This window comes from Micromesistius poutassou (genome assembly GCF_964030765.1).
Source record: "Micromesistius poutassou genome assembly, chromosome: 1".
Taxonomy (NCBI): domain Eukaryota; kingdom Metazoa; phylum Chordata; class Actinopteri; order Gadiformes; family Gadidae; genus Micromesistius; species Micromesistius poutassou.
Window position 1 is genome coordinate 11,132,176 of NC_140271.1, and position 22,453 is coordinate 11,154,628.

General features: G+C 48.6%; 1 protein-coding gene across 1 annotated transcript; it reads left to right on the top strand.

Annotated features, from left to right (window-relative positions):
• Positions 1-1,525: 1,525 nt before the first annotated feature.
• On the top strand, positions 1,526-22,163 carry nbr1b (NBR1 autophagy cargo receptor b). The gene is made up of 22 exons (XM_084475729.1): positions 1,526-1,718; positions 2,881-2,943; positions 4,091-4,109; positions 4,230-4,252; positions 5,046-5,276; positions 5,754-5,831; positions 6,272-6,648; positions 7,165-7,290; positions 8,600-8,809; positions 9,395-9,554; positions 10,005-10,088; positions 10,289-10,474; positions 11,027-11,143; positions 12,085-12,160; positions 13,012-13,194; positions 13,531-13,749; positions 14,544-14,748; positions 15,697-15,897; positions 16,999-17,093; positions 17,627-17,705; positions 17,871-17,964; positions 18,810-22,163. Exons 1-22 carry the CDS (start codon positions 1,617-1,619, stop codon positions 18,981-18,983), a joined length of 3,102 nt encoding a protein of 1,033 aa, XP_084331855.1. The 5' UTR covers positions 1,526-1,616; the 3' UTR covers positions 18,984-22,163.
• The last annotated feature ends 290 nt before the right edge of the window (positions 22,164-22,453 follow it).

The window sequence follows — 22,453 nt, forward strand, 5'->3', positions numbered from 1 at the left end:
ACTTTTGACCATACCAAATTGTGTCTATGGCATTCATGTAAGAGTTATTTCCCTATAGCTTGTTTACAAAGGAACAAATAAAATAATACATTAATTTGTTCATCAATTGAAACATGTTGGATGTACTCTTTTTGTGTAGGACTTTTCCTAACCCTCAATCCTTGAATCAAGGGTGGGTTTACACATGTAGGCTCACTGTCTACCTAATAGAAACAGAACGTTTTCTATTTCTCCAAGATGGTAATTATCTCTGGCATGTGTTTTTTTGGCTTCTGACATCCAGACTAATACGTAAACCAACGGAATAATTTGTTAGACACTTCTGACAGCAAAGTATTTGATTACATTTTAGAGCATGATCATGGGAAGATACAGGCAGTGATTTACCAAGCTAATATCCAATGAGACAATGGATGTACAGGATTCTTAGAGACACTTTCAGTGACCATCATGGAGAGTCAAGGATTGGCCAGAGGAAATTGGTCTCTCCAGCCATGGCTGACTTCAGCCAATTAATTAAAATTAATTTGTTTTAAAAGGCACCCAATGGATTAAAATCTCTGTTTTGAAGTGTATAGCTCCATAGTGTATCTGTTCTGTACAACAGTAAAAGCAGGTTAGGGTTAGGGTTAACAATTCCCAGCAAGCCAAATTGCATCATGAATGTCATTGTGCTGGTCATTCATTGTCATCGTGGACTCGGCCAGATCAAAGCCGATATGGGGAGGATTTAGAGGTCAAAGCCGCTGCTTCTGCTATATTCGGCAATAGGGTCATTACAATCTGAATTCACCTTTTCCTGAAGGTCACTTAAATACTTCATAACAAGGTCATCATGACATCATTTGACGTGCTGCTTTGCTTCCTTTTACAAATTTCCATTGCCAGATTAATTTATGAATAGCTTTAATTCCAGAATGAGACTGAGGTTCGTAAAGGGCACTACTCAATTTGGCATTTTGCAATAACTAGCATGCATTGTCTGAAAATAAGTGAATAAACATATAACGACATAAACTTCTCTTCTAAAATGTAATTTTGCAGTACAAAAATAGATTGAGGAAATATGTATTTAAGTAAACCACATCAATTAAAAAAATTAACTTTGATTTAAACTTGGATAATTAACCAATTAAATATATAAGGATGTATGTGTGATTGTCCAAATATATTATATTATTATATTATAATAATATAATATTATATATATATAAATTATATATATATATATATATATATATATATATATATATATATATATATTACAGGACTAAATATATATATATATATATTTATATATATTTAGTTACAAGAAAACTGACTAATATAGCTCGCATGTTAAATTGATTTTCCTGTAATGCAAACAGACGCTGGAGAACGCAACACGCATTTCAATTGCGCTATTTTACGCAGCAACAACGGTCGTGAAGTCAAAGGATTAGGTTTTCCGGACAGGTGGTCCCTATGTGGGCGTGTTCAGTCCGCTGATGTAAACAGAAAATACCCTACGTCTGATCCCCACGGATAAGTGACTGACGGAATTGGTGACATTGCGCCTGCAATTCCATGCACCAGACACGTTTTTAATATGTTTTAAAGCGCAGCAGTCCGAAACTATGGACTTCTATATTAATCTAAAGGTGAATTTCAGGGGGAATGCGAAGAATTTTCTGCTGTCGGGCTCCGACACGAAGAGCTGGGAGACCATGGAGGCCATGGTGAGCTGGGAGGGGGTCAGATACATTCGTTGACGTGCTAACCTTTTGCATTTTTATGCAACACCGATCATGCCTTACTATAGTGTTCCTCCCACCAAGCCATCTGTCGAGAGTAGACTTGTATGTCTGGTGTTTTTAGCGAGCCGAATCGATCGGTTTAGTAGTGAGTGGTGATGCTTCGCTATGCTGTCTCATCGACGGGATCTGACGATGGATATTAGTTGTACTGTGTGTGTGTGTGTGTGTGTGTGTGTGTGTGTGTGTGTGTGTGTGTGTGTGTGTGTGTGTGTGTGTGTGATCGTATGGCTTAATAACACTCGCCTATCCTGAATATCAGGCCTTTTTATTTTATAACGTCTGATATTCACTCATTGAAAAGCCGTAGCCAAGATATGGCTTGACTAACATCAAATTGAGTAAGGCCTGCTCTTTTCCTATCTAAATAACGTTATGATTACAACAGTTGATAGTAGTCCTTAAGCAAGTGCAGAGGAACACAATGAGAGATGTAGAGAAAGAGGCTGAGGGTTGGAAGTGATGGTAATATTATACACATTAGCTGATGAACCACACTTGACAAAGACACCTTTATATTGAGCTTGTGGCTTCGGTATTCAACTGTGTCACAGAACAGACTGACATACTTCAGAGAGTATGTGGGGTCTATTGGGTCCCTAACTCCCTAACGTGGCCTCTTTCATGACCACAGTGAAGAATGCATTTCGTGTGCCACTGCAACTCAGAGCACCAGTGAAGAAGCGTGCAAGAGATAGGCATAATAGTGTGACAGTAATGTTCTGTTATAATCATGACATTTGGAGCAATAGAGGAAACTCAAAAAAATGTGTTAATGAAATACATTCTTCAAAAATGTCTAGCCTACTTGTTATTACAGCACATTAGACCATGCCCATCATTGTGAAAATGTAGTCGTGAGGTGGTACTGGAAATTGAAACATTTTAGGAAATTATTTTCAAAATGTTGCATGATCATGGAAACTAGCCACACAGACGCTTTATTTGCAGTCCTACATGCATTACACATTACATTATTATCCCATAAGGCTCAACTATCCCCATGCCCAGTCCAATCAGATGCTGAGGGCTGTCTGCATATGTGTAGCCTGTGTGTGAAAGACATGTGTTTTGTTTTTCTCCCCAGGTGAAGCGCTCCTTCGGCCTGTGTCACCTCCAGGTCACCTACTTTGACGAGGAGAATGAGGAGGTGCGGAAACGTCACATCTTTGTTGCTTGTTTTGTTGTTTTATAATGTGATCATTGCCTCGTGTCAATATGACAATCGTAACGACTGCCTAAGGAGGAAAAAGCCAAAGTTAAACATGTGTACTTTCACCTCAGCAATATGTAAGAACCTACAGTTTCTGAGTGCAAATCACTGTGCAAAGCAGTGTCGTAGACCTGTCATGGACAGGACTGTAGAGTGGTGCGTGAAGCCGTGCGTCTCTGTCATGGAGTGCGCTGCGTTGAAATGGGCTGCCTTAAACAGCGAATCGACCACTAACACGCCAAGCATCAAGCCAAAGACATAGTGAGCCAGCTCATATTACTCACTAGTTCAACAGCAAGTAGGCCACCTCAGCATCTGTCTTGCAGCCTCTGATTTCCCGAAGCTCTTGCCAACAACTAAAAAGCCAGTCAGAGATTTTGCTCTCAGCCGGCAGCTTGCTTGGTCACTCTCTTTTCCTCTACTCATGCTCCTTGTGTCAATTTCCTCTTTGCCTCTTCCATGGTGACCGTATTATCCATGAAGTCTATGTTATTATACGTGCCAGCTCCTTTTAATGTGTGTGTGAGATTGGGATGGCCTGACTCATTTCAATGAAGAGTTATCCCACAGGTGATTCCTTCTCTTCTTCGTCTAAACGTATAGACACGGTCATAAAACCCCAGGGTAGACTCTGGACTAGTCTAAAGTAAACTCTGGTGGGGTGTTATATGCCGTCACGTCTCTTCTTAAAGTCATACAACGGCAAACGTACCATGATATAATGAACAATCAACCCTTGTCCGCACATTGTGTGTGCGGACAATTACTGCAATGGTTTGAACAAAGCATCTTGGAACTCAATACAAACACATGCTTTGGTTGTCACGAAATCAACGGGCAGGGTGACACAGTTAAATATGTAAAGGTATTGGGAATTTTGATGTGTCCTGTAATACCGGAAGCCTTAGCATTGTTGTTTATAAAACATTCCTTACCCACTGTTGGTTATGTTCTGATTCTGCTCAATCTTAATTTATGAATCTTCAACTAATAATCAAATCAAAATGTGGGCTTAACACTGAATTTATTAAATCAAGGATACCTAGTTGTAATAAACATCTCTTCTGTTCTTTTTATTTTTCAGGTATCAATAAACAGTCAGGGTGAGTTGTAGCTCTGAGAAAAATCGTACAAATTATATTCTGATTTAATTCCAAGAAAGAGCAGAGTAGCAGCAAGTAGTTAAAAATCAGTTTTAATAATTGTTCTTGGTTCTTTTCCAGCCGAGTATGAAGAGGCTTTGAAGGTAAGCATCGGAGTCATCAGGTTATTTGTGAAATATTTTTTTATTTTACTTAAAAGTGTATTGTGTACGATTATTAATTTTAAACATTTAAAAATGAACTATAATTATCAACAAAATGTGAATAAATAATCATGTTTGATGTTATGTCAAAGACATCTATGTATTGTTTTGTTATTGTTTTATGTATGTATACAACAGCTATACATTGGATGTAGGTGTGATTACTGGGCACTGAAATACTGACAAACATTATGGGCAGCAATTCAGTTGCTAGCTAGCAATAACTGAATTACTGACTTGATAAATGACTTCTTGATGAATAGACTTTAATTATTTGGACTAAGTTGTCACCCATTTCATTTGAATAGCATTATGTATTCAATCATTAGCAACATAACCTAGCTAAGGAGTCCTAACAAGGGGGAAAACTAGCTACCTCCTTGGGCTGAACGATTTGGGGAAATAATGAAATTGCAATTCTTTCAACCAATATTGTGATTGTGATTTAGTATGCGATTTGTCTTTTAAAAGTTCCATATGTTCTGAATTGTTCAATTAGCAAGCATTAAATCATTCTATAGTATGACCAACACAACATTGGGAGCGGTCAACACATAAACTGCTCTTTGCTTTAGGCCAGGCATATGTGTTGAGATGAATTGATATTACAACATCTTTATTTAACTATTGAATTGTAAAAGAAAAATAAATATGAATCTTCCTGATCTCCAGTAATCGCGGCCGATTTAGTCGTTCAGCCCTACTACCTCCCCTCTCTCTCTCTCCCCAACAGAGCGCCGCCAGACAGGGCAACCGCCTGCACATGAACGTGTACGAGACACGGGGCCAGCCCACCCGGGTGCCCGCCGCCCCCGCCGCCACGCTGCCCGCCCCCGCCCTGGCCCCGAGGTCCAGCGGGGCCGAGCCCAAGAGGGGGTTCCGGCCCCCCCAGGTCACCCACTGCCCCGCCCTCACCCAGGTGGTCAGCCGCAAGGTCCAGGCGGCGGTGCCCGAGCAGGGCATGGTGAGCGCTATGGCCTAACCCTCATTAACGTTAATATGACGGAAGCAGTTCTCTGAATGCTTTCAATTGGTGCCACTCACAAGGTGTGATTGCATTCGTAATGAGTGATTGTATGATATGGATTTGGATCTGTAGAAGACATGAACACATTATGAACACATTTGATCTTTTAAATCATTTGAGTGTTTGAATTCAAGCTGAAATAGGGGGTTGTGATGTGATGTGTTGTGGGTTGGGATGTGAGTTGTCAGTGGATGTGATGTGAGTGGTTGTGATGTGAGTGGATGTGATGTGGGTTGGGATGTGAGTGGATGTGATGTGGGTTGGGATGTGAGTGGATGTGATGTGGGTTGGGATGTGAGTGGATGTGATGTGGGTTGGGATGTGAGTGGATGTGATGTGGGTTGGGATGTGAGTGGATGTGATGTGGGTTGGGATGTGAGTGGATGTGATGTAGGTTTTGATGTGATCCATCAGGTGATCCTGAAGGAGCTGAAGGGAACCAGAGAAGAAGACAAGACCCCACCGGCCTGGTTCACCTCCTACATGGAGAAGGTGAGGATCGCTCCCACGACACGCTACGGCACACATCTCAATGTCTATGCACTGAACGTGAACCTCTCTCTTTCTCTCTTTCTTTCTCTCTCTGTCCCTCCCTCCCCCCGTCTCGCTCGCTGTTGCACGCTCTTGCTTGCTCTGGCTCTGTCTCTCTCTCTCCTTCTCTCTCCCTCCCTCCCCCCTTCTGTCTCCCCCTCCCCCCCTCCACCTGTCTGTCCCTCCCTTCCTCCCCTGTCTGTTCCTCCCTTCCCCGTCTGTCCCTCCCTCCATCCCTCCCCCCGTCTGTCTCTCCCTCCCTCCTCCCTCCACCTGTCTGTCCCTCCCCTCGTCTGTCTGTCCCTCCCCCCCTCCACCCGTCTCTCCTTCCCTCCCCCCCTCCCCCTCTCGGTTCCTCCCTCCCCCCGTCTGTCCCTCCCTCCCTCCCTCCCTCCCTCCAGTTTAAGGACCAGGTGGTGCGCGAGGCGGTGGAGAAGATCTGCCGGGAGTTCTCCGGCCAGTGCTGCATCCACAAGCCCATGGGGGGGGGCTCGTCCGGGGGGGCCCCCGGAGGAGGAGGAGGAGGAGGAGGGGGGTCCGGGTCCGGAGGCGGGCCCCCGGGCGGCCCCGGGGCCAGAGGCGGTGGCGGCGGCGGGGGCGGAGTCGGCGTGGTCGCGGTAGCCGATATCCATCATCAGGTCCCTGAGGTGCCTACCTCCGTGCTCCCAGGCGTGCCCACCTCCTCCTCCGCCTCCTCCGCCTCCTCCTCCTCCTCCTCCTCCGCCCCTCACTGCTCCTCCTGTCGGGGGCAGACCGCGGGCGGGGGCTACCAGTGCAGGTAATATCATCAATGATGATGATCATGATTGCGTTTGTATGGCACATTTAAGAGACGAACTGCTTCACATTGTGAGCGTGTGCGAATGGTAAACGGACTCAAAGCGAAGTTATTGCCTCACATTCACCCATTCATGCACACATTCCAACACCCACGTTGCATGCAGTGTGTATGCTTAGTATTTGCGTTCTTTCTGTCGACTGCGGTCCAAGGGACAAACCTACATTGAAAACATACAGTGAAAATCCTTTCATTTGATTGAGCATTCAGAAAGGGGAAAAGTGTCAAAGTATGATGTCAAACTACGTATAAACATATCCCTGAAAATCCATTCAATTTGAGTTTTGACTAGTTGTCAGATCTATGAGAATGAATGCCAGGTAGGACCAGTGATGTGCTCTAGAGACAGAGAATACCCCCATACATTCTCTCTCTCTCTCTCTCTCTCTCTCTCTCTCTCTCTCTCTCTCTCTCTCTCTCTCTCTCTCTCTCTCTCTCTCTCTCTCTCTCTCTCAGCGTGTGTACCTCCTGTACGCTGTGCGAGCCCTGCAGTTTCTCCCATGATCCCAGCCACAACCTGGTGAGGGCCCGGACGCCGCTCTCCATCCCCGAACACGGCTCCCCAGCCCCGGACCACAGCAGGTACGTGGAACAGCAGCCAATCGCCACGTAGAGCCGCCGCCGCCGCCGCCGCTGCTGCTAAGGTTTGAGAGTCGTAAAGAGAGAAGATTGAGATACTAGTCCCACGATAAACTCCCTCCTTCCCTCCCTCCAAGCTCCCTTCCCTTCCTCCTTCCCTCTCTGTTCCCTTCTCTTTGCTCCTTTCCTTCTTTCCCTCCCCCTCTGCTCCCTCCTCCCTCCCTCCTCACCTCCCTCTCTCCTCCCTCCCCTCTTCTCTGCTCCCTCCCTCCCTCTTCACCTCCCTCTCTGCTCCCTTCCCTTCCTCCTTCCCTCTCTGTTCCCTTCCTCCCTCCCTCCCTCTCTGCTCCCATCCCTCCCTCCCTCCCTTTCTGCTCCTTCCCTCCTCCCCCTCTCCTCCCCTTCCTCTCTGCTCCCTCCTCCCTCCCTCCCTCCCCCTCTGCTCCCTTCTCCCCTTCCTCTCTGCTCCCCTCCCTCCCTCTCTGCTCCCATCCCTCCCTCTCTCCTCCCCTTCCTCTCTGCTCCCATCCCTCCCATCCTGCTCCCTCCCTCCCTCTCTGCTCCCATCCCTCCCTCTCTCCTCCCCTTCCTCTCTGCTCCCATCCCTCCCATCCTGCTCCCTCCCTCCCTCTCTGCTCCCTCCCTCCCTCCCTCTACTCCCTCTCTGCTCCCTCCCTCCCTCCCTCCACTCCCTCTCTGCTCCTTTCCTTGCCTCTCTCCTCCCTTTCCTCCCCATCCCCACTGTGAGCCTGTTCAGTCGTGTTGAGTCACGGCCGGCCCTCCGTTGGATGGCCTACACCTTACTTTACAAACTGGGGATTAGAACATTTGTAAACGTAAATATAAATTGTGATCCTGAATTGTATTTGATTAATTAAGATGTGTATAATATATAGATATTTTTTAAATATATATGTTTGTATCTATGAAGTGTATTATATAATTCATGTGATTCATAACAGTGTTATATTATGTCATATTGTTACATTTACATTTATATTTTGGGCAGACACTTTTATCCAAAGCGGCTTACAATAAGTACATTTGTCAGAAGAAAGAGAAACAACAATATATCTCTGTCGGTACTGTAAGGATGCTCATAGAACCAAGTGCCAAGCACTAACAATCGCTAGGTTAACCCATTCCCCGTACACAACAAAGATAGCTAGGATAAGATGCTACACAATGTACTGTAAAAAAAAAAGTACTGATTTTAAGTGCCAGGACGTACAACATACAATAAGTGCATAAGAGGTTGTTGTTTTGAAGAAATGTAATTCAATGCTATCCATGATATATCGACGTATATCAGGTTCTACCGGCGGGGCGACCGCAGCTTCCGGAAGGCGGAGAAGCAGCGCCTGAAGGCGGAGAAGCGGCAGCTGAAGGCCGAGGTCAAGGAGATCCGCAAGCAGCTGCGCATGGAGAGGCGGGGTCAGCAGTGGAGCTCCTCCCACCACGACGGCAGCTCCTCCCCCGTCCTGCTGCAGCCCCGGGCCACCCAGCACCACAACAGCCCAGAGTAGGTGGAGCTTAGCCCCCTTCAGGGATGGGAGGGAGGGAGGAAGGATGGATGGATGGAAGGAGGAAGAGAAGAAGGGAGGGAAGGAAGGAGGAGGGAGGGAAGGAAGGAGGAGGGAGGGAAGGAAGGAAGGACAGAAGTAAGATGATAAAGAAGATGGGAAGAAGGAAGGAGGGAAGGGTAGTAGGAAGATACAAAGGAAGGAAGGAAGTCTGGAAGATAGGAAGGAATTGAGGAAGGAGAAAACCGGCCTTTCCCTGTGCCCTTGTGACATCACTAGTGGGCGTGTCCACCTAGATTAATGATGAATTCATGCTGGTGGACTGATATATCCGATTTTCCAGCGGCTTCTCATGGCTAATCACACTCACACCTGGTGGAAGTTAAAAAGTACAGGTACATGTTAAAACACCTTTTTACTAAACACTACATGGGATTAGAGTGGACCGTTCTTTTCCCCTTCTGTTCCTCTAAAACAGGATTTCAAACATCAAAACATCAAACCCTGTCTCAGTTGACCCCCCCAGTTGACGTTCCTCTAACGGTCTCTCCCTACCCCCCCCGCCCCACCCCCCTCCACCGCAGGCGTCCCAAGCGCCCGTGTCCGCTGGCCGCGCCCGCCATGACGGCGGTGTTCCTGGACGAGAACCTCCCCGACGGGACGCGGCTCCGCCCCGCCACCAAGTTCATCAAGTACTGGAAGATGAGGAACACGGGCACGGCCAGCTGGAATGCCGACACCAAGGTACCCGCCCCGCCGCCGCCGCCTGCCGTTCATATCATCGCTCAAATAACAGGGGTCCATCTCTAGTCGATACACGGTGATCCTCTCAAAGAGCCGCTGGGCCCACTGTTTCAGGTGGGATTCAAACACTACAGGATTTAAAGAAGTTTTGGACTGAGGGTTTTAGGGAAGAGGGGTGGGGGGATTCTTGATTTATGATTCTTGCAGTGAGCAGAATCATGTTTTTCGAGGCAGAGGTCCCTTAGAAAAAGCTATTATCTATTCATACCGCCTCCAAGATTTTGTAAACACGACACAAACTCGGCAGATGGACGTTGTGGGACTCATCAGAAACTCAAGGCAGCAGTGATTTATTTATATATGATGCATCATGCTATCATGCTACCTGGCCATTGTCATCGTATTGTACGTGACGATGACTGTCCTCTCGCTCCATGTTGTGTCCCGAAGCTCAAGTTCATGTGGGGGAACCTAGCCGTGGGTTCGGGCGATCGCTGGAGGGAGGTGTCCGTTCCTTTCCTGCAACCTGGTCAGGTGAGAGACAGACTCCTAGGCCCCTAGATATGACATCATCTTCGAGCAATTTTTTAGCGATTGCTGAATAATTAATAAATAAAGAATGCCCAAAAAGTCTCCTAATGTCTCCCAGATTTTCAGACTTGGTTGTGCTTACCTTCTGTAACTCCGCCCGGTGTGTTTGGCCCCGGGATCCCTGTGTGTGTGTGTGTGTGTAGGTGGGCGTGGTGAGCGTGGCCCTGTGCGCGCCCAGTGTGGAGGGCTCCTACACCTCCCACTGGCGGCTGGCCCACGCCGGCGAGCAATTCGGGCCCCGGGTGTGGTGCAGCATCGTGGTGGACCCCCAGGCCCCCGCCGCCATGATGGCAGACGGTATCCTGGTGTCGCCCTGCGTCACCCCACAGGTAACGGCCCGGGTCACCGTGACGATGGATTGATTGATTGATTGATTGATTGATTCACTTATGCATTGATGAGTAGAATTGACCCCACGTTCTTAAAGTTGTTATTGTTGTGCTGACATCGTGGACCACATTGGGCCCACGATGTCAGAACCACAATAGAAACATTAAGAACGCACGTCCTGATCCTGTCAATTAATAAAATCTGATGAGCAGACGAGCTCCCACTGCATTGACCCCTACGGCCCCACCTCTGTGATGAAGTCACTCTCGGGTCGGCTTAGCTGAGGAGGTAGAGCGGGTTGACTTGTCACCGGAAGGTGGTCAGTTAGTTCGATCCCCGGCTCCTCCTGGTATCGAGGTGTCCCTGAGCAAGACCCCTCACCCTAACTGCTCCTGATGGCTATTCAAAGACTGAGTCAGCCATGCAAGGCGACAGCCGGCTGACTCCTGTTCGTAGGAACCTTTTTGGATGAAAGCTTCTGCTAAATGCCCTTAAATGCTCTTAAAAAAAAAAAAAAAAGGCCTTCTATTGCGTGTCCCATCCATCCACAGGGTAAGAACCCAGTGTCCAAGGACGGGAACCCCTGCCCTGCGTCCCGGGACCAGGCTCTGCCCTCTGTGGACCAGGAGGAGTACTACATCCCGTCTGTGGACCTGCTCACCGCGCAGGTAGGGCCGCCAGGAGGAAACAGTATAATGCCGCTTTTCCACCGCCAGTACCAGCTCGACTCGACTCGCCACGCCTTTTTTGCGTTTCCATTGGCAAAAAAAGTACCCGGTACCTAGTACCGGGTACTTTTTTTTAGTACTACCTCCGTCGAGGTTCCAAGCAAACAGAGTAGGTACTTTTGTGTGACGTAAACAGGCTGCTGGTAACTGCCAGCGGCTGTAAATGGGAATAATCACCGGTCCGTGGAGTCCACGGACCGGCTCCGGAGGATCAGCGTTTCGCTGTTTCGTTTTAGTGTCGTTCCTTTCCCAGGGCTCGAGTTTCGCCTCCATCAACGTTACCATATGACAACAATAGACGCGCAGTCATTGCGCTTTTTATTTTATTTTATTCCCCATCATAACCTTTTCCGGGAATCAGGAAATAGTCTTGATCAGATTCAGATTTCCTGGGAATCGCGTCTCCCATGATTAAAACCTAATGACGACCCGCCCATGGTGGAGAGGTTCTTTTCTACGACCCGCACACATTGAAGAGGTACTTTTTTAGATGGAAATGCGCCTGGAACCGAGTCGAGTTGAGTCGAGTCGAGCTGATACTGTCGGTGGAAAAGCGGCATAAATAACTCTGTGCCATTGCCTCTGCCAGCTGGTTAACCCCTGCCAGCTGCTTTTTATTTAAGTATTTGGGTTTGGTAAGCAGCCACACGCACAGGTGCGCCCTGATCTATGATCTCCTGATCTATGACAAGAATATAGACGTAGAACTGGAACATTATACTACATTCTGGCTTGCAGTGTCTTGTATCTCTGGGATCTGCGATGGTTGGCTGATCAAAATGGCGAAGATCCAAGAGGGAAGGGGTTTATAGTGCAATGCTGCAATTGGAATTCTCCATTCGTCGTTGTGGACTGGTCTGTCTTCTCTTTCCCCCTTTCAGGATCTTTTGTCCTTTGAGTTGCTGGACATCAACATTGTGCAGGAGCTGGAAAGCGTTCCCAACACCTCACCCGCAGGTGAGATCCTACAGCCTAAACCCCCCCCCCCCCACACACACCCCACCACCCCCCCCCCCCCCCCCCCCTCTCCAACATGACCCTCACTCATCGCCAGCACACGCTTCTACCCTCTCCGTCGCCCCCCCCCTCACATCCTGACAAACGTCTCCTCCTCCTGCCTCGACCGACCTCAATAAACGTGCTTTCTTTCTTCTCTCTCTCTCTATCTCTCTCTCTCTCTCTCTCTTTCATTCCCACCCTCATCCATTGACCTTTGCACCCACCCGTCCGTCCGTCCACCCACCCACCCGTCCTCCCACCCTTCCTGTCCAAGTGGCCCCTACAGACATGACCCCCCCCCCACAGGACGGGAGCTCCCCCCCTTTGGGTTTGATCCAGGAGGAGTCTGAGGGCGCCACTGGCTCCATGGGTAATTGAGGCTTTTTTCTGCTCACCCCAAGAGGCGCCCCCCCCCCCCCCCCCCCCGCCCCGTCTTGGATCGGGGCCCCCCCGGGAAACGGATCCGGCCGCCTTGTTTAGAGTAGCTTGAGTGCCTTCACGCCTGCATTTCAGAACACATCGGTCGTTGTCACACATTCATGAACGCGCCCGACATCCCCATGGAGCTCACCGCCCCGGCCCCCACCGCGCAACTCCTTCCATAAACGATGGCCACCGCCGCCGCCGCCTTCACATTTTTATATCGGTCGGCTCTTTCTACCTGCAGGAATGTCCCCGGACAATGTCGAAAGACGCGAGTGCCGCCTGGGGGCCGTGTCTTATGCGAGTTGTGCACCCCTACACTAGGACGGAAAGCGGGGGCCTTTTGCTCGGTCCCCCCTTGCTCATCCAATCACTCTTTTCCCAAGATGCACCAAAGGGGGAGGGGCCAGGCGCAGAGGGGAGTGGTGGGGGCGTGCCTGCCCAGGAGGAAGGGGGAGGCGACATCAGCGGGACCCAGTTTGTGTGTGAGACCGTGATTCGCTCCCTGACTTTGGAGGAGGCCCCTGACCATGCCCCGCTCAGAGGGACGCGCCCGGGCAACAGCAAAGGTAGCGAGATGGAAAGAGAGTCCAAGCAATAAGTAGTGGAGGAAGTTTGATAAGTTGTAATCTAATGTTCATTATGAAATGTATATGTTATTCCTAACATATTTTGTTTTAAGTTATTTTAGATATTTTTTGTTATACGTACTGTTTTGATGTTCGCCTCTCTCCTTCTTGTGAAATGTCCTGTATCCGATAAAACTAAGAACAAATAAGTAAAAACCCAAAAAATAGGGTCCATTTCCAGAAAATCTTGGTCTGGTATCATAAACAACAAAAACTCCTTCATAACTGGGTGCCTTTCAGGATTCCTCTTAAACGCCCCTCCCTCCCTCCCCACAGTGGTACGGCCCGCGGCCCAGGGCGGCTCGGTGTCTTTATGTGTGAAGAGCCCGCGCAGCGACCGGAGCCCCGACACCTGTCCCTCGGGCCTGAAGGCCTCCCTCCCCGCCCCCCTGAAGGCCTGCCTCCCGGGCCCCCTGTCCGCGGGCCCCCCAGCCGGCCCTGGCTCCGCCCCGGGCCCCTCCAGAGCCACGCTGATGGGGGACCGCCGGCTCACAGGTAACGGCCGCACCGTGGAGCCCGGACCCCGTGGTGCCCGCCTGGGGTCTTCACTGGGGATGGAATCTGGATTGTATGTGGTCTGTGTCTAGATCGGGTTTAGATTGTATGTAGACTGTGTCTAGATCGGGTTTAGATTGTATGTGGTCTGTGTCTAGATTGGGTCTAGATTCTCTCTGGATTGTACGTAGACTGTCTTGATTGTCTAGATTGGGTCTGGAATGGGTCTACATTATGTCTAGATTGTGTTTAGACTGTCTAGACTGGGTCTAGATTGTGTCCAAACGGTGTCTTGATTGTTTGTAGACTGGGGCTAGATGGTGTGGCGTTGTTGTGAGGTACTGACCTCGAACAGCCAGACAGTATGTGCTTCTCTCATAAGGTCTGGGAAGCCTGCATTCAGCTGTGTTTGTTGTGGGGCCGTGCGTCACGTCATTAAACTCGTCGTTACTCTGCAGCCAATTGGATTAGCTACAGCCAATCCAACCGGATCATCCAATCAGATGCCACAATCCCTTTGGCGTACATTGAAGTGCTGTCTTTCCAAACTAAACACAATTAGCCATTAGAACATTATTTGTTGTCTGTTACTTTAAGAACTACGGGTTGCCAGATTCAGCACTCACCTGCTCGAATAGAAGAAAATCAATTCAGCAAATCAAGACGTTGATAGTACCATCTCATACATCCCCGCCACACACACACACACACACACACACACACGAGTAGCCTCTGTGTGTTGGGACCTTGCCGGGGTTGCCGTGGTAACACCTCGTGTACGGCTTCCCCCACAGAGCACGGGGCCGGCGTGAGGAGCATGTGTGCGGAGCCCCGGCGGAAGGGGCGGGGCCTGGAGGACGAGAAGGAGAGCCCCGAGGGAGAGGACAAGATGGAGGAGTGGATGAGGAGCCGCTCTTCCTCGGCCTCCTCCGAGGACTACATCATCATCCTCCCCGACTGCTTTGACACCAGCCGGCCCCTAGGGGACTCCATGTACAGGTACAGAGCCCCCCCCCCCCCGTCTCCAACCCCGATCGCACTGGTCCACGGCACCAAAATGTACAAGTTTCACAACCATATGTGTTCAGGGGAACCCGGTAACCCTCGCTCGCGGGCATTAAGGGCGCACTCACACTAGGCAAAGTGTCCCTGTACTGTACTCAAGTACGATTGCCGCCCCCCCCCCCACCCCCCCACAACTGTGCCGCTGGCCTGTGCTCACGCTAGGCAATCTCAACTGGGCCTCTTGTACATATAGGTTGCGTATCCGTACGTGTGCGTGTGTCGGCTCACTAGCATCTGTACCGTGGCCTGAGCACACCTCTCCGAAGTGTACTGAGGCCACGGTATTGAACTGTAGTAGAGTACGGATGGCGTGCTCACACTAGCCAAACGATCTAGACTTTAGAGGGCAAACGTACTCGGGCGTGGTACAGATGGCCTAGTGTGAGTGCGCCCTAAGTAAACCGCTGCCCAGACAGAGCTTCACCGTCCACACACACACCGTAGCGTTATACTATAAGTGTCATCCATTGCACATCAATCGTTAAGAAAAAGAACCGATCTGATCAGACTTCTGTGATCCGATAACAGTGGATCTGAAAAGTGTAGCCGAGCTGTTCTTAATCATCATGCACGCACGCCCACACTCACTCACACACTTTCTCTCTCTCTCTCTCTCTCTCACTCACTCACTCTCTCACTCTCTCACACACACACACACACACACACACACACACACACACACACACACACACAATTTACACACCTTGTATTGTTAATAATGTCATGTTATAAATCTCCACTGAGCCATTGTACAACTGCCCTACCTTACTCGCCGTGTGCCACGGCGGCTTTGAGGCCGATGCGTCTCAGCGTCTCATCCTCTCACCCCGTCTCATCGTAACGTATCAACGCGTTCACGTTCATTCATGTTTCCTCCTGCAGCTCAGCCTTGTCCCAGCCCGGGGACACCGCCGCCGAGACCCCCACCACCCCGGAGACCCCCCTGGAAGAGCGGGAGCTGGGGGGGCCCGGGGTGTCGGTGACCAGCAGCGCCAACGACATGCTGTGCACCTCCCAGACGCTGGACGACGAGCCGCTGACCCCCGAGGTGGTGGCGCCCCCTACAGCCGGCCTCACGCCAAGGTAGGGAGGGGTAGGGGGGTAGGGAGGGGTAGGGAGGGGTAGGGGGGTAGGGAGGGGTAGGGAGGGGTAGGTAGGGGGTAGGGGGGTACGGGGTACGGGGGTAGGGAGGGGTAGGGGGGTAGGGAGGGGTAGGGGGGTACGGGGGTAGGGAGGGGTAGGGGGGGTAGGGGGGGGTAGGGGGGGGGTAGGGAGGTAGGGAGGGGTAGGGGTAGGGAGGGGTAGGGAAGTAGGGAGGGGTAGGGGGGTACGGGGGTAGGGAGGGGTAGTGGGGGGTAGGGGAGGGGGTAGGGAGGGTAGGAGGTAGGGGGTAGGGAGGGGTAGTGGGGGTAGGGAGGGGTAGGGAGGGGTAGGGGGGTTGGGGGGGTAGGGAGGTAGGGAGGGGTAGGGGGGTAGGGAGGGGTAGGGGTAGGGAGGGGTAGGTAGGGAAGTAGGGAGGGGTAGGGGGGTAGGGGGGTACGGGGGTAGGGAGGGGTAGTGGGGGTAGGGAGGGGTGGGGGGGTAGGGAGGTAGGGAGGGGTAGGGGTAGGGAGGGGTAGGGAGGGGTAGGGAAGTAGGGAGGGGTAGTGGGGGTAGGGAGGGGTAGGGGGGTAGGGGAGACTCACCGGCTGTTGCTTATAGTTAGTAACAACTACAAAAAGACATTAACATTGTCTAAACATTTTTTGTTAAGCGACCTTGGGTACTATGAAAGCCGCTATATAAATCCAAGTTATTATTATTGTTCTAAACAGCGTTAATGATGACATGAAAATAAAATAAAACAAGTAGAAATAGATGACAAATTAAAGCAAACAATTACCGGACAGGAACCAAATAAGAAGAAAAAAGTTAAGTTAAAAAGAATTCCCTTCTTTTTAGTCTGATCTATAATATTAGTCCTGGATTTTGGATGGCAAAGATGTCCATGCGTGTACAGTTTTGTTTTAGATCGATTGGGTTAGCATTGCAAAGGTAGTTAACTGGGGGGCATATATCGGTGTGTGTGTGTGTGTGTGTGTGTGTGTGTGTGTGTGTGTGTGTGTGTGTGTGTGTGTGTGTGTGTGTGTGTGTGTGTGTGTGTGTGTGTGTGTGTGTGTGTGTGTGTGTGTGTGTGTGTGTCAGTCCGGAGGGCCGGGAAGAGCCCGAACAGGACCAGGGTGCGGGTCAGGAGGTTGGAGAGGAGGAAGTGAGCTCTGATCTCTACCAAAACCAGGAGGGTGAGTACATACATACATACATGTGTATGTACAGCTGGCTTGATTGATCTGGAATTTATTAAAACGATGGTCTAACTTTAGTGTTGAAAGAACATCAAAGTAGAGAATACCTTGTTAGACACGGATGAGATAATAAGATGTGTACTTCAGCATATTCTAACAGGGTATTTGATTCTTTTCAATGCTTTACTCATCTGCCACATAATTGAATGTCTTGTGAATTTAAATATCTCCATTTGGGGGCTTTTCCCACTAAATATTGATGTTGTGAGTAATCACTGATTAATCACAGCATATCATGTGTTTACTTTGTTTTTCATGTAATGTGTTTTTTTTATGGATTGACAGCAAAATATCAATATGATTTATTGCCAAATTCAACACAGTGCAGCCAATCAACATAAACTGCAAATAGAAAATGGATAAATACAGTAGAAGTTAAATATATGAGATGGGTATGGCTGTATAATGTGCAAGTATACCCAGCAGCCAGTAAGCCTTGGGTTGGGGTGTGGTGTGGTGGTGTGTTTCAGGCTCCGCGGACACACAGCCCCAGGAGGACACACCCGCAGACACCCCAGACACAGCGGTGGACAATCCTGAGGACCCCAGGTCTGTCCGCGGCTCTGCCTGTCTTGGCGTATCACGCTACAACACTGATAATGTTCCCCAGACTGTGTTCTTGGGCCATTGATTTGCCTTTAATTATAATATATATCTATATATATATATAGATATATATTATAATATTTTTCTTATGTTTTTGTCCGCTGTCAGCCATCCAGGGATCACCGACGGGCTGGTGAAGGGGGCGCTGTCTGTCGCTGCCTCCGCCTACAAGGCCCTGTGCACGGGCCAGGGTCCCACCCAGGTGAGCCCCTACCCTGCCCCCGCACCTGTCTGTGTTAGCTGGGGGTAGAACTCCCACTAACTATCAGGAATGTGCTGAAGGTCAGCAGGGTTCATTCAGCCAACGGAACAGAAGACATCAGAACCATTTGAACCGAGGTCTCATCGTAGAGCGTAAACACAGTGTTTGTACCACGATGACATGGGAGAATATGCACGTAGACACAACATTGTACATTCGATGACACAAAATAAGACTAAAGTTGGCGAAATGCTGGGAATATCGCACATGACATTAACTGAAACCGGAATGTTCACAGATAATATTGATAATAGATAATAGATAATAATATATCAATATAAAAATCATTAAAGCATGGAAGATAAGATGGATGACATCATATATGATATATATTATGTTATTACAAGGCTCTTCTCAATGCTGTGTAATGCTCCGTTCACGCCGACTCCAGACTTCTGGTGGTGAATTATTTTTCAATAATGACCGTTGCTAAGCATATAATGACCTCTGTCAAGGAAAGTGGATTTTTTTCACATCTTTCGTATCACTCCACAAGTAGTCCGGTAACTTATCAACCCCAGCGTACTCGGTTGCTAAGCGACGTCAACGTCTTGGGCGGACTATTTCTATGCTGATCAACACTACGAATGGTTGTAGAAAGACACAGCGTGTGAAGTTATTTTTTCGGTTTCGCAAGTAACCGTGTAATAAGCGGGATAATGTATAGAACGTCGCCGGTCAGATAATGAATAAGCCCCCTCAGGGCTTATTTCCCGATAATGACCGGCGTTCTATACATTATCCCTTACATTTGAGATCTATATACCCCACCCCACCCCTTGCAGCCCCCCGTGGACGCCTCCACCCAGGACACCATGACAGCCGTGCTGGTGGAGATGGGCTTCAGCGACCGGACCCTCAACCAGCGGCTGCTGAGGAAGCACAGCTTCAACCTGCTGGACGTGGTCAACGAGCTGGTGCAGATGACCGACAACGACTGGTACTCCACCCGCTACTGACCGGTGCGGGTGGGTGGGGTGGGGGGAGGGGAGGGCGGAGACTCTCCTCCACCCACTACTGAGGGGGCGGGGGGGCGGAGAGGACACCACTCACCACTTGGACCAAGCAAGTGACTCAGTGGATGGCAGTGTTGTTGTGGTAACCATGGCGATGTGGACGAGATGGAGGGACGGGCGAGAAGAAGAATGGAACTAGAGAGGGTCAGGGTCCTGTGTCCCGGGGGATCCAAACTTCAGGACAGCTGGATTTCTCCTCTTATCTATTCGCTCGTTCTTTATTCTCTCTCTCTCTCTCTCTCTCTCTCTCTCTTCCACTTCCTGCCTCTCCCACCAAGCCACTTACTGATGCTGTTGTGGTAGCCAACACACACACACACACACACACACACACACACACACACACACACCAGGGGCCATGGACACAGTTCACCTTCGGCATGTGAACCCTGACGGCGACCGCGCCTCTCGCCGTGGAATGAAGTGTCTCGGAAAAGAAATGTCATTCCAAGTACCGCTGTTCGTCTCCAGGGAAACATGCATCCAACACGAACAGAACTCAAACCGCCGGGTAAGACGATGGTTGTTGAAGTGTGTGCTACTCCAGTAACAACTATACTCTGTTGATGGCCAGTGACAAAGTGAAACACGGCCACGCCCTTAAACGTTTCCGAGGTAGACACAGATTCATGCACGGACGTGTGACAGAGATTCTTTGGACGCCCTCTAGTGGAACAATAGAGGCTGTTTAGGAGTCCCCCACCCCCCCCCCCCCCCCCCCAATAGCGTGGAGGAGTATGTGAAGGGAGGTCTCTACATGCCTTGAGGGACTTAGCCGCGGTCTCGCCGGGGGTGCGGCAAGAATAGACATAGAGTATTAAGTACTCTCCATCACTGACATTCACCCGGGCCCAACGCCCTAGCCCTAGGACCACCATGTGCTTCGGCCTTCCGGCTCACATGGCCCCAGACCACCAGACCACCCACTCAATTTCATCTCTCACCTGGTCCCACAACTCACACGCACACACGCGCACACACACACACACACACACACACTGACGAATCACACGCACGACCGTGTTACTGCACCGAGATACATGCGGTAAACGGCATGTTAATCCTGAGGCGGAAAACAATGACGGAAGCATTCCACCACCACGGTCACAGTCACTCTCGCTACGACGAGGGGGGAGCAACACGGGCGTCCCCCCCGCCCCCCCCCCCCCGTCTCGTAGAGCCTCTACTACCTATAGGTTAATAATAGAGGCGCCTAAGGCCTCGATAGTTAGTGCTTAAGATTTCTAAGGAAAAACCTATCGGGTGTTCACACTCGCATAGTTTGCATAGTGTGGCGGCCGGCCTCGCGTTGGCTGGCGGGATCGCAGGGTACGCAGTTCTTCATCATTCTCGCCATCGCATATCATCGTTCTGGTATTTACCTCCATCCACTTGTAGTTATTGTTCACTTGTATATTTGGTTGTTTATATATTATATATATATACATATATATATAATATATATATATGTATAATTTCAATGGGGGGAAGTTAAATTATAAATAAGATTGTATAGTTGTGTAACTAGTCCATGTTTTAAAGTGTATCGAAATATCATAGTCAGGTTCCTTCGCAATTTGCACAACTGGACGCAAGAGGGAGCCAGAGGGAAGAGAAGCACTCGTTAAAGCTGTGAATGTGTGTGTCCAATGCGCTGGGAGGCGAGTTCTCGGTCGCTCCCCACCCACGTCGTGAGCTCGATGTGTGTGTGGAAGTGAGAGATGAAGGGAAAGAGCTTTGGTTAGTATTTATTGGAGCTTGCTCTTTCTGTTGTGGCTAGATCTGACTCCGCTTTATCGCTGTGTTCGTTAGTTGTAAATGTTATAAAGGAGATGTTTTTTTTTTTCGTTTTTACGTTTTTTTTCCCAACTTGAGATTAACTTTTCGGTGAGTTCTGATGTGAATCCCTGACCTCTGGCACTTAAATACGGTTTAATCTTGTTTTAAACCCGATTCTGAATCGTCATTCGCAGCCGCACACAAAGTCAGAGTTTGCGCGTCGATTAAATGTTTTGGACGATGTATCCATTTAGTTTTTGGATTGTGATGAGAACAATTTTCATTCCATGGTAACGGTCATAAATGGTTAAAGGGTTTGTTTTATTTATTTTGTTCTCAAATGTTTACTTCATCTGGTTAAGCTGCTAAATTAATATTTATTTATGTCGCATCTCAATGAATTCTATAGACCTAACCTGATCCTTGTTTTCTTCTATGTTTGGATATTTATGATGACGCTTTGGTTTAAGTGGTTGGATTGCAGTAACGGTACATTTATTTTATCCTAGCCCATGCCCAAAAATTCTTTCTTTTTTATACCAAAAAATGTATCCTACTGTTCAAGATACTTAAGTAACAAACTGTTGGCCCTCAACAATACAGTTGCTGTTCATTAAAAGAGATTGCCTGAGTTTTTGTTTAACGAAATCCCAACAAATAGTGTTACTCCAAAGCACGGGGACAGTTATTTAAGGTGGTGGTTTTTCTTACATCGTTTGTAATGAGACAAAGGGGACGTTTGCCCACAATTCAAGCATATGGTTTATTAGGAGACATTGCTGAGATACAATCACTCAATACATCTCTTTGCTCCTAAATCATTTTTTATTAAATTGTTGTTATTAAAAGGGCCACCTTGATGGAACATGCTTGTAGACGTGTAAATTAGAGATTATTATCGCTGCAACAAACTAAATATTTTACCCCCCCCCCCCCCATATGTTAGCGAATATTCAAGTTAAATCATGCATCCCTAGTTTTGAGCTGGATTTTGTTTGTATTTGTATCATCTTGTCAATAAGGTTGATCAATATTTAGTTAGACAGACTGTCAAACCGTCTTTAATTTAACCAACTGCTGTGCACATTTCACACATGAAACAGTATGTCGACAAAGGTTTTTGTAAAATACGCTGCACACCTCAACACCTTAACCTCTTTCTTTTATCAGGGTGTAGGGTCGGTTTGAACAATAACAATTGAATTGAATAATAACAATAACACTAAGTATAGCCCCGAAGTATTCAGGGGACCGGGCGAGATGCGTAGTAGATTAATCATGGTTCATCATTTTCCTCTTCTCATTTGCACTTTATTGACATTGTATGTGAAGTACAAATGTATCTGTCTCTTATTAAAGTCACTACATTCAAATCCACGGCTCTTGGTTTCTTATTGTGCAACGCGACCTGCGTCTTCATCACCACCACTATGGTCAGTGGCGCATTGACCATAACAATCAGTTATGGTCCTTAACAATGATGTCACCTGTGGGGGAGGAGCCAAGAACGAACCAGTGTCATCGGTTACCATACCGACCAGACTTGCTCTGACATCTGAAACACAAACGTGGTTCGCCTTCATTGCACGCGTGTTGTGTCAGTCACTGATGGACGCCTGGGAAATTTCAACAAT

Bases quoted from the DNA above. Each gene is read 5' to 3' on its own strand.
- nbr1b (XM_084475729.1), top strand. From the start codon at position 1,617: ATGGACTTCTATATTAATCTAAAGGTGAATTTCAGGGGGAATGCGAAG. The intron at 12,161-13,011 runs GTGAGATCCTAC...TCTTTTCCCAAG, and splicing joins TCCCAACACCTCACCCGCAG to ATGCACCAAAGGGGGAGGGG. The intron at 17,094-17,626 runs GTGAGTACATAC...GGTGTGTTTCAG, and splicing joins TCTCTACCAAAACCAGGAGG to GCTCCGCGGACACACAGCCC.